This window comes from Oenanthe melanoleuca, chromosome 20 (assembly GCF_029582105.1).
Source record: "Oenanthe melanoleuca isolate GR-GAL-2019-014 chromosome 20, OMel1.0, whole genome shotgun sequence".
Lineage (NCBI taxonomy): Eukaryota > Metazoa > Chordata > Aves > Passeriformes > Muscicapidae > Oenanthe > Oenanthe melanoleuca.
Genome location: NC_079353.1, coordinates 7,891,197 through 7,902,599, shown reverse-complemented (window position 1 = coordinate 7,902,599; position 11,403 = coordinate 7,891,197). Strand labels below are relative to the sequence as shown.

Genomic DNA, 11,403 nt, shown 5'->3' with positions numbered 1-11,403 from the left:
CCGGCAGGCAGCATTAATCCCTGCCCTATGGCTCCAGCCAGGACCCTGGGACCTGGCATCTCCAGGGAGCTGCAGCAGCACAGCCCCAGCTCCATGGCAAGTGGCACAGGAGGGCTGCAGGGAGGATGGGCAGCTCAGGGTGGGCAGCTCAGGGTGGACACCCCCCTCCCAGGACTCTGTGTGGCAGTCACCACATGGGACTACCCCTCCAGCCTCAGCAGCACCAACCCCTCACACCTGCATCCCTCAGCCCTGAGCAGGACCCAGCGCTGGAGCAAGGGGCTGGCCCACTCCCAAGGGTTGGGACTGGAAGGAAGGTGCTGCAGACAGGATGTAGTGGACAAAACCACCATCCTATGTGGGCCTGGGGGGTTAGAGGGCACCCCCAACCCTCCCCAAGGAGGCTGTGGCTGGCCAAAAGGGCAGCGGGCCAGGGTCCAGCCAGCAATGGTGAGGGCCAAGCACCAGAGGGTGGTTTTTTGCAGGAGGCCACAGTGCGTGGGCTCGGCACAAGAGGGATTTTCCTACTAAAACAGATGCGGGGGAGGGAGCACGTGAAAGACCACTAATCCCCTAATCCCTGGATTATGGCTCCATTTCAGGGGTTGGGATTTGACGGCAGCACAGGGGGCTACGCTATCAAGACTGCATTGGCTTAGCTGTGTGCAGGGTCCCACCAGCATGTGGGGGCAAACTGAGAGTGTCTCTGAGGCAGAGGAGACCAAGGGGCTTGATCCCCCATCAGAGTACTGACCTTAAACCTGGCCCAAATACCCATGACTGGGGTATCTGGTGCAGTGTGTTGAGAGAGGTCTGGCATGGTTTGGGCATCATCCATGCCCTTGCATTGCTTGCAGTCGTGCTGTAGGCAGCACAAGGGCATGGGGAAAGAGGAAGACAAACACTTTTCCCTGGCCATGGAGCGGGGGATCAACTGCAAGTGGCCCCTGAGCCCGAGTAGCAGGAAGGATGCTGGCACCAGGCCAGGCAGAGCATCAGTGCCCCACTTAATTGCAAGAGGCTGCCCAGGAATGATGACGGAGAGTGGCCAAGCCAAGAAGCATCTCTGCAAAGTGTCCTGTACCCCTGCAGAGACTCCCAAGAATGTCTCAGACCCCTCCGCAGAGAGCCTGGGTGGGGGGAACTATTCTCACACACATTCCCAGGGCTGGAATCCTGGCCACAGGCCACACAGCCCTTGCCTGTCCTATTACCAGCAGCGGTCAAACCTCCCAGGAGCGAGACACGTGCTGGAGTCACTGGGAAACCTCCTGAGGGCAGGGAGCGGGCAGCCTGGCAGTGTGCCACCTGGGCAGTGAGGGCTGTGCTGTGGAGATGCTGGTCAGCACATTGCACTGCCTGCTGTGATCCCTGGCCACTGTCAACAGCCTGTCCATCCACATCCTGCCAGGATGGGACATCCTGCACTGAGGGCTTGAGGACAAGCAGCTCCCAGGGAAAAGAAGAGATTGGGGGCAGGAGAGACCCTAAGACAATGGAGGTGCAACAGGGCAGAAGAGCAGTGATGCCAGCCAAATGTCGTAGTGGGGGGTTTGCATCACAGTGTGCCCTCACTGGGCTGTCCTAAGCCCAGGGGCAACACGTCCTGCAGCACCTTGGCAGGGGGGAGTGCTCTTGTTCACCTCCATCCAAACAGGTCAGGGCTTTGCCACCAGCATGGGGCAAAAGCAGAGCCCAGTGCTGACACAGGCACCAGCTGGGACTTGACACCAGTTGCAGCAGCAGGACAAGACATGGAGGGAGGTAGTGTCCTGTGCGGCGGGGAGGGGAGCCATGAGGGCCACTGCAGCTGCCTGAGGCTGAGAGCAGAAGGGCAGCAGTGGGGCAGGGCTGGCAGAGGCCATGGGACAAGGCTGTGAGCTCCTGCGTCATTTGAGCCCAGCACAGTGCGCAGCTGGTGCAGCGTCCCCAGCTGCCCTTACCCAGATGTCTTGCCAGCAGCAGGGTCACAGCAGTGGCTGGGCAGCCTGGCACAGGGATCAGCAGCAGAAGCAGCCTCCTTCAACCAGGCCCTGCTCATGGTGACACAGCTGAGGAGCCCCCAGGCAGCCCTGAGCCAGTTCCAGTACCCTGGGGATTCCAGGCAGCCATTGCTGAACCAGGGCCAGAGGGCCCAGTGATGGCCGAGGAGCAGCTGCACGGCCACTTGCCAGCCACTGCCAGAAGGGTTTGGGTGCAGGATCAGCTGATGAGGCACTGGAGTATCCCGTGTTCCACACAGCACACCTCACTCAGCCCCACAGGCTGTGCAAGGACCTCCACTCTGGCAACCCACTGAAGCACCTGTGGCGTGTTCAGTGGCATGATGACTCCTTGGGAAAGCTACTGCAGGCAGCAGGTGAAGCTTCGGGTGCTCCAGACCCCTGACAGCATCCCACTCCTCTGGCAGCATTCCACCCCCCATATCATCGGCCTCTACCTGCTGCAGACCCTTGGCTCTTCTAATGATAGTCCAAGGGCACCCAGTCTGCCACAAACCTGAGTGTCTGCGAGGGGGCTGGAGTAGATGTGTGGGCCCCTGTCCCTCACATGTACCCCTTTGTGCACGGTTCTCCAAGTGGGAGCCGTGTCCCCTGCCTTGTGTCCTGGTCCGTCTCAGCAGGGGCCCTGCATGGGGGTGCAGCCAGGGCTGCTGGGGTCCCTGCAATACCCGAGCCCCCTCAGGGCCTCACCTCCCACCTGGGGCCACCCTCACACAGCTGCCCCGCAGAGCCTTGTCCACAGTTCATGGCCCACAGCCCCATGGCGCCCAGGGGGGCAAGAGAGCTGCTGAACCCCCTCAGCACCGAGAGTTACGGCAAGGGTGACACCGGGACCAGTTTCCATAGCAACCAGAGAGGCTCCTGAACTGGTTGGTTGCCATGGCTACTGCCGCCGATCCCGGCCGCTCGGGACACAGAGCGGCTCCTTTAGGGATGCCCCGGTGCCCTCTCGGGCCAGGGCGGCTGCTCCACGGGCACGCACCGGGCACGGAGGCAGCAGCTCCACGTGCAGCCCGGGGGGAGACCACCCCCACGGTGGGTGCCAGGTGGGGCACATCGATCCCCGGTCTCGCGGGTCCGGCCCGCCGCGCGCTGGAGGTGGGAGCGGGTCCTCGCGGGCACCGGCACCGGCGAGCCCCGGGGGCGGGGCGGGGCCACGGGGGCGGGGCCCGGAGGGACACACCCCCACCGGAGCCGGCCCGGCCCGTTATCGCCCCCTGGCGGCCCCACGCGGCCCGGACCGTCCCCGCCGCCGCCCGCACGGACCCCGCACGGACCCCGCGCAGCCCTGTCCGCCTCCGCCGCCGCCCGCACGGATTCCATTTCCCGTGCCAAGCCCTGGATCCGGCCGTACTCCAGCAGTGACCCGGAGGCCCCCGCGGCGGCGCCTTGTCCGTACACTACCCCGCCCGGCATCAGGAGGTCCCTTGCCGCCGCCGCCGCCCTGCCCGGGGGCTGAGATCCCTTCTCAGCACCACCCGTCTTGGGCCGCTCACGGGCAGGACCTTCCCAAAGGGCGGCCCCGGGAGCCACAAGGCGCCCCGAGCACGGCGCCAGCTCACGGACTAGGGGAACCCTCCAGCTGGCCCGATAGCCCCCACACCGCCCCGGCACTGGCAGCAATGGCAGCCGCCTTCGCTCCCGCAGCGCCCCGAGGTCCCCGGGATCCCTGTCACTGTGTCCCCCACGCGTGACACTGACAAGGGGCCAGACAACACCGAGCGTTCGCCCAGGGACGAGTCCCTCCCGGGATCACTGCTGTCCAGAGCTCCCGCCTGCCATCCGCAGCCTCTGCCAGTTCTGCAACCGCCAGCCCCATCCATCCCCCCGGGAGGCAGCATCCATGGTCCCAGCGCTGTGGAGAAATGCGGGATATGAGGAATCCATGAATGCTGCCAATCCCCAAGTAGCCACCCTGCCACGACTGTGACCACCCCAGAAGACAGGGCACCTCCAGCAGGACCAGCCACTGGCTGTCCTCCGGGAGGGCACAAGGTCACAGCTCAGCCAGAAGGATGTGTCCCTTGCTCCCACTGCAGCCACACAGCATGCCCACCCGGCATGCCCACCCCAGCTCCCCGCAGCCCCCCACCAGCAGACTGGCTGCCAAACCAAGGAGCTGTTCCTGGAAGGCCCCAGGATTCAGCCACAGCCCTGGCTCATCATGGTCCGTTCTGCCCCAACACAGCTCACAGCCCAGGCCCAGTTGGCCCAGCTGCCACAGAGGGACAAGTGGCCCTGCATCCCCTTGCCTCTGGCTGCAGCCCTACATCACCCACGACAGCGTGATCCTAGACAGGGCCCCAAAGGCCAGAGCCCTCTGACGGAGACACAGACCAGCCCGGGTGTCCTGGTGTCTGTCCGGCTGCTCGCGCCTCCCACCCACGCCCTTCGCCGAGGGTGCAAGGTCACAGCTCCGGCAGCACAGCTCCGGTGCTGCCATCGGCCGGTTTTCTGGGATCGATACGGCTCTGGTGACAGCAAAGCCCCACCACCACGTCCCCAGGGCACCTCGAGGTGATGGCTGCCGGCTCCAGTGCCTGTGCCTATGGCAGCCCGGTGGGCACTGCTGCATCCAAAGGCTGGCCACAGCTTGCCCTCCCCACACCCTCGCCTCTCTGGGCAGCAGTCACCCTCGACCATGGCTCCCTGGGGAGCAGTATCTGACCCCGCACCCACAGCTGACCCACCAGCTGTAACCCCGCTACATCCCGCTGCTGGTCCGGCAGCAGCACGGCCTCATTCCAACTGCCCCCGGTACGGGGATGGAACAAGGGAGCTCCCTGAGGAACGGAGGTGGCCGCGGGGAAGAGTCTGGGAAGGGGGGTCCTGTCCGAGCAGCTGAGCCCCACTCCCTGTTCTGCACCTCCCATCTCCCGGATCCCACAGCTCCGCGCCATCTCTACTCCGGGGGTCTGCACTACCTCCGAGGGGCCAGACCGAACGCAGCCCCGCACCCCCCATGCTGCCCCGACGTCCCGGCCCTTCTCGCGGACCCTCCCCGCGGACCCCGTCCTGCCCCGCGGATCCTTGTCGCGCATCGTGTTCCGCCTCCGGAGCCTCCCCGGGCCCCCCATGCCCCCGGCGCTCACCCCCGCCGCCGGTGACGGTGAACCGCCCGCTCATGGCCCCGTCGTCGCCACAAGTGGCTCCGGCCCCGGCGGTGGCTGAGCGCGGCCCCGCCGGGCGCTGACCGGGGTCCTAGTGCCCGCGGCACCGCCCGCCGCGCCGCCCCCGCGGCCGCAGGGCTGGCTCCAGTCCGAACGGATCGGCTCGGCCCCGCTCCGCTCGGCTCGGTTCGGCCCCGTTCGGCCCGGCTTGATTCGACGGGACGGGACCGCTTCGCCACGCCCGGTCCGTCCCACAGCCGCCGCCGAACTGGGGGTGCTGCGACCGTGCCCCAATGGGACGGGAGGGGACAGCGCTCTGCCCCCGCCCTGTCCGAAGCCGCGGCCGCTAATTACAGCTAATTACAGCCCCGGAGCTGCGGCTGCCCCACCCTGCCGCGGACCCGGGCACCCTCGGGCACGATCTCGGCCCTGGCTGCGCTCTGCGGCCGCGCAGGGACAGAGCGGAGCCGGGGAAATCTACGGGGCCAGCTCGCGGCGGGGTCTCAGCTGCAGTGGGCAGTCACACGGTGTGTGCCGGCCATATGCGGTGAGAACCGCCCGCTCCTCATCTCGGTGCAAAGGTGGAGCGCAGGGGAGGGCAGTGGGTGGGGGATTATGTGGGGCCAGCGCTTGAGAGGTCAAGGGAGTCGGGGTGGGAGGTGCCACGCTTGGCATAGGGCTGGTGGTGGACAATGTCGGGACCGAAGGACATCCTTTCTCGTTGGACCCAGTGTCCCTGAGGGATCTAGAGTCCTTAGCAAAGGGAGACTTGGTGACAGCCTCCCCCTCCTCCTCCCCCCCAGTGCCCCCTTGCCCACTGGTGCTGTGGGACGATGATGCCCCCAGCATATGGAGGTTCTCCAAGCCATGGCCCCAATAGCTGATAGAACACTTGAGACTATGTCCAAAGAACTGTCTTTATTACAAATCAGCAGGCAATTGGCAGAGGGGGTGGTTGGCAGAGTGGGCAGTGGGCAGGAGTAGGCAAAACCCATGTCCCACCCTGGTGCGTCCCCAGGTGCCAACTCCCAGTGGGGCTCAGCCTGACCTGGCATCACTTGCTCAGGAAAAAGACAAATTTGTCTCAAATCCATGTGCACCAGACAAACACCTCTGTGCAGTGGAGCTGGCACTGGCAGGAGTGGCACAATGCCAGCTGTGGTAAGAGTCTTTCTCCCCATCTGGGGCTCCCCAGGTTGGGCAGCTCCCAGGGGGTGACCCCAGGGCCCCCTGCCCCTTTCTTCCAGAAAGATAGTGACCTCATCTGGGGCTACCCATAGCCACAAGGCTCCCAGGGCTCAGCCTATGAGACAGGAGCTCACAGGCTGGGAGCAGCAGGCAGGGACCAGCACTGGCAGAGCCGGTGACTGGTCAGGCCTTCAGTGCTGGGGACACTGCAGGATGTCATACTTGACGTAGCCCACCCGGTCCACCTGGTAGCGTGGTGTCATCCTCCAGTAGAAACTACCCCGGCAGAAGTGGTACTTGCCTGGGCAAGGAGGGGGACAGAGGGAATGGAGGGTCACCAGGAGTTTGGCTATATAAAGACGCATCCTGGTGGCTGCCCAAGCAGCACAGGCACATAGCACTCTGCACCTTGCTGGCAGTGTGCCAGATCCACCACAAGGACCCACCAGGGTTGATGGCATGCTCTGTCCTTGGGCCATCCCCACACACCTGAGCATCCCAAGCCAAGAACTGGAGCAATGCCATGAGGCAGCCCAGGCCTGAATACAGCACCCACCCGCCAGGTTCCACTCACCTTGGTAGAGGAACACATTGCGTGCATCAAGGGGGACACCGGTGAAGACGTCATCGGTGGCGCGGGGGTAGCCCTTGTCCACCCTCTGAACCTTCACGTCCAGCCTGTGGGAGAGCAGAGCTGTGCTCAGGGCTGCCGGGAGCCCCCTCCTAGTCCCTTGCCAGGGGCTCAGGCAGGCACTGCCGCTCTCCAGTCCTGCTCACCTCCAGTAGCTCTCCCCGCTGAAGAGCAGCACTTTGCCGCGGCCCCGCTGCAGGGCCCCCGAGAGGCGGCCGGCTTCCTTCCCTATGCCCAACTTCTCGATCCCCCGGGGGCCCAGCACATTCTTCCCAGAAAACACCCAGAACTGCCGACCTGCAGTGGGAGATAGTGAGGGTGTCAGGCAGTCCTGAGAGCTCCCAGGTTTCACCACGCTCCTCCCACTGCCCGTGGGACTGAGCTCACCAGCAAAGAAGAAGACCCTCTTGGTAAGCAAATCCTGGAAAACAGCATCGATGGTGTCTGGGAGGCCAGGCCAGGTATCAGCAACAGAGAAGGCACCCTGGATGCCCGACTTCCAGAAGGATGAGTAGGTCCAGTATTTCCTGGTGGGGAAGATGAGCTGTCCTGATCACCTCCTCCTGCCATAGCCCATGCCCCCCACATCCCTGTGTTTATCCACATCCCGCCTCACCAGGGCAGGAGGTGCCAGATGCTGCCACTCACCCATTCTTGAAGAAGTACAGCTCCCCATTGATCTCTGTGATAGCATCAAAGTTCTTCTCCATGCAGGCATCCCAGCTGGGGTCCACAGGAATGGGTCCAACTGTGGTCTCTGGTGTTGTCTCCTCCTCCTCCTCAGTGGTGGAAGTGCTGCCAGCCTCTGTGGGCATTGGCTGGGTGTCCTCAGTAGGCACAGGTTGGGGCTCCTCAGTGGGCAGCGGCTGAGGCTCCTCAGTGGGAGCAGGTGCAGGTGCAGTGGGTTTAGGGCCAGAGCCACGACCTGAGTGAATACAGGGGAGGGCATGAGGCTGGAACCAGCTTAGTGCTGCAGGACACCCAATGCACCCAGCTGCAGTGTCGCTGCTCACCATAGAGGTACTGGATGCCCTGGACATCATCGGGGTGCAGCTGGAAGTCCTGGATGTAACTGTACATGGGGTACATCAGGGCTTCACGCACACTGGAGTGGTCCAGCCCCAGTGAGTGCCCAAACTCATGGGCAGCCACCAAGAAGATGCTGTAACCTGGGAGAAAACATTTACATAAGTGCCCGATGGGCCACAACAGGGCAGGACACACCATCCAGAGACTGTGGTGTGACAATATGGCATGGGTCTGGGAGGCATAAGGGTGAGCATGGCAGAGGGGTTAGTACCTCTGTCAGGGCAGAAGCCCCACTTCTTGTCGGTGTCATAGTTGCTGGTGGTGGCACACCAGAGCTTGCCGTCCTGCCGGCCCTGGCTGGTGCAGGCACTGTACGACTGCCCCAGGAAGGTGAAGGGAAAGACGCACGGGTCCCCCTGGGAGTTGCCACCGATCACCGCCGTGTCTGCAGCAAAGTGTCAGTGAGGCTGTCCCTGGTCCCCGGCTGTGCCCACCAGAACCCAGGACAACACTGAGGTCTCTCATGTGCCCCCTCCCCTGCATGCCCCCCTCCCTGCTGGCACCTCGGTTGGGGCAGAAGCCGTATTTCTTGTCCTGGTCAAAGCTGGAGGTGGTGGCACACCAACGGTAGCCATCAGAGCGCCCATCTGTGGTACAGGTATCGTAAGACGTGCCATCAAAGACGAAGGGGAAGACGCAGGGGGCTCCATCGCTGTTGCCACCATTGGTGTAGAGGACTGTGGGGTGAGGGAGAGTGAGGAGGGCCCCAGGCACGGCAGGGGTGGGCAGGGGTTATGGTCGTATGGTCACCATACTCACACTCGCTGGGACAGAAGCCATATTTCTTGTCCTGGTCATAGTTGGAGGTGGTGGCACACCAGGGCAGCCCATCCTTGCGCCCATCCACGGTGCACCGAGAGTAGGAGCGGCCCTCGAAGATGAAGGGGAAGTGGCATTCAGCTCCATTGGCATTCCCATGGCGAGTCTTCACCACTGCTCAGAGAGGGGCGGCTCAGTGCTGCAGCTGGGGTTGGCGCCATTGGACCCCCTCAATCTGCCACACCCTGCCCTTACCTAGGCCAGTTCCCAGTGTCCAGAACTCATCATCGTCAAAGTGAGCATCACCCTGGGTGCCCTGGCCTGGGGGAAAGGCGTGGGCCAGGAGCCCATCCTTGCCATCGAAGGGGTACCCGTCCCCATGCTCTGTAGGGAGAAGTACTCTCAGCTGGACCTGCCAGAACAGCCCTCACATCCCCAGCACACACAGACACCCCAGCCCTGCACACCTCCTGCACCTGTGGGGGCAGGGGGACCCTGGGTATAGCCCAAGGAGGCATGGGGTGAGGATCCCACAGGCAAGGTGTGTCACCAGGCCCCTCCTCCCTACCTGCCTGCCCAAAGGACATCACCTTGGCTGCCAAACATGATCATGATGTCTGCCTCGCCGCTGTATATCTGGGTGAAGGTGAGAGGGGTCACATCACTCCACACTTGGAACGCCCGTCTGAAGGCGTCATCGATCACGGCACGGTCCAGGTCAGGGGAGTAGTTTATCACCCTGCCAGGGAGGCAGAGAGTGAGTGCTACCAGGTGCCCTCCTCATGCAGGAGTAACTCAGTTCTGGGAAGGAGCAGACCCCCATTCCCAGAGGTGACAGTAGTCACCACCATCCTTGACCTCACCCAGAGCTCAGGTGCTCTGCTGGGTGAGCAGATCGGGGAGCAGATGCTGCTGCCACCCCAGTTTGGCCCTGGCAGCACTGGGACCCAGCTGTACAGGCAGTACCAAACCTGGACAAGGGCTGAGCAGAGGCTGCCAGCCTCCTGGTCCCTCAGGCTCTCCATTCTCCTGGGACCATCACCCTGGGGACGCAAGGGTTCATCTCAGGAGCAGACTCACCGGTAAGTCAGGTCCATGTGGTCCCACTTGAGGTCCCCCTCAAAGGTAAGGAAGGTTCCCACGTCAGGGACGCCGCAGCGGGGGGCTCGCATGGCCTCCAGGGTGGCAGCATCCAGCTCTCCCGTCTCCTCCAGACCCAGCTGCTTCTGCATCTTGAGCAGTGCCTTGCCCAGGGACACATGCCTGCCACCAATCTTAGCCTCTGCCTCCGTGGTGTAGCCGAACCTCCGCAGGTAGCGCTGTGGAGGAAAGGCAGCCATAGGGGTGAGTGAGGCAGGAGGGGGCTCCAGCAGCCCTGGGCACCCATCCCAGCCTGGGTGCCTCCCTGAGCTCCAGGAGACTGACAGCTCTCAAGCCGTGCCTGCAGCCCCTCACTGTCAGCCTGGGTGCCCCTTGGGGACCTTGGTGCCTGGAGGGCACCCAGGGCCATGCTCCCTTCACCTCTGCCAGCTGTATATCCGGCAGAGTGCTGATCAGGTCCCCCGGGAAGGTGACAAACGCCTGCGGCTTGCCCTGGAGAGGGGCAGCACAGCAGGACACGGCCAGCAGCCCGACGACAAGCGGGACCAGGAGGAGTGCCATGGCTCGGCGGTGACAGGAGGGATGTGGCTGTGCTGGTCCCCGCTCTCTGCTCTGGGTGCTGCCGGGCTACCCGCTCCTATTTATGGGGTGGGAGGGCAATGAGTCACCCTCAGACCCCTCAGCGCCGACTCACGCTCCCTTCTGCCTTCCCACGCTGACGAAACGCACACTCCATCTCTGCCTTAACTGTTTCATCACCTTGTTTACTAAACACGCTGCATTCCGCAGCCACGTGAGGACAGGAAGGAGGCTGGGCGGCTGCACCGGGCCACAGCACAGCCCCGAATGGCCACCCTGGGGCTGCCCTGCACAGCACTGCCCTGCTGGCCCCAAGACCATGGTAGCTGTGGGGACAGCAGGGCATCACTGGAGGCCAGCCAGGTGCTCAGGACTCTGTAGCCATGTCATCACACCAGCTTGGCTTGCCAAGGGGTGATGATGCTGGACCCAGACCTGCAAGGGCATGGGTTGGCATGGGGCAGAGGCAATGGAGCCCCCACCTGAGCCCCAGCACCTGGAACCCACTTGCTTGGGATTTGGGATCTTGCACCCTCACCAGGACTCTGCATCCTTCCCCACCACAGCTGCATCACCACAGTGGGTCAGAGTGTTTCCAGCATTGGAGATGCCCATGGTTCCTCACCCCATGACCTCTAAGCCCAAATGCCAGCAGTTGAATGGCAGAGCTTCCCGGGACCAGAGGCAGTGCCTGCCCAGGAGCAGCTCTGGGCAAGGGAATGCTCCACCTGAGGCCCTGGGACATCAGGGGTGCCCTATCCTTGCTGCCCTGCTCTGCGGGGTGCTGCTGACTCAGGTTCCCACCCAGCACAGCACAGACCTTGCCATGGGATGGTGTTTTCCTGCTTCTCCCAAAGTGCCGACGTTTGTGGGAACGAGAGCAGTGAAGGGGAAAGCAAACAGGGATGAGGAGCGAGGGGAAAACAGATGGCAGAGAACAAGG

The 11,403-nt window shown here is 63.5% G+C and overlaps 1 protein-coding gene across 1 annotated transcript; it reads right to left on the bottom strand.

Annotated features, from left to right (window-relative positions):
• Nucleotides 1-6,009: 6,009 nt before the first annotated feature.
• Nucleotides 6,010-10,754, bottom strand: MMP9 (matrix metallopeptidase 9). Its single transcript, XM_056507324.1, has 13 exons — nucleotides 10,302-10,754; nucleotides 9,861-10,099; nucleotides 9,371-9,519; nucleotides 9,036-9,164; nucleotides 8,781-8,954; nucleotides 8,525-8,698; nucleotides 8,233-8,406; nucleotides 7,946-8,101; nucleotides 7,581-7,857; nucleotides 7,320-7,459; nucleotides 7,079-7,229; nucleotides 6,876-6,979; nucleotides 6,010-6,602 (listed from the first exon to the last, which is right to left on the bottom strand). Exons 1-13 carry the CDS (start codon nucleotides 10,440-10,442, stop codon nucleotides 6,493-6,495), a joined length of 2,118 nt encoding a protein of 705 aa, XP_056363299.1. The 5' UTR covers nucleotides 10,443-10,754; the 3' UTR covers nucleotides 6,010-6,492.
• Between the last annotated feature and the right edge of the window lie 649 nt (nucleotides 10,755-11,403).

Excerpts from the sequence above, each read along its gene's own strand:
- MMP9 (XM_056507324.1), bottom strand. The coding sequence starts at position 10,442 with ATGGCACTCCTCCTGGTCCCGCTTGTCGTCGGGCTGCTGGCCGTGTCC. Across the intron at positions 9,520-9,860 it reads CACATGGACCTGACTTACCG|GGTGATAAACTACTCCCCTG; the intron begins GTGAGTCTGCTC and ends CCTCCCTGGCAG. Across the intron at positions 8,955-9,035 it reads GACACTGGGAACTGGCCTAG|TGGTGAAGACTCGCCATGGG; the intron begins GTAAGGGCAGGG and ends CTCTCTGAGCAG.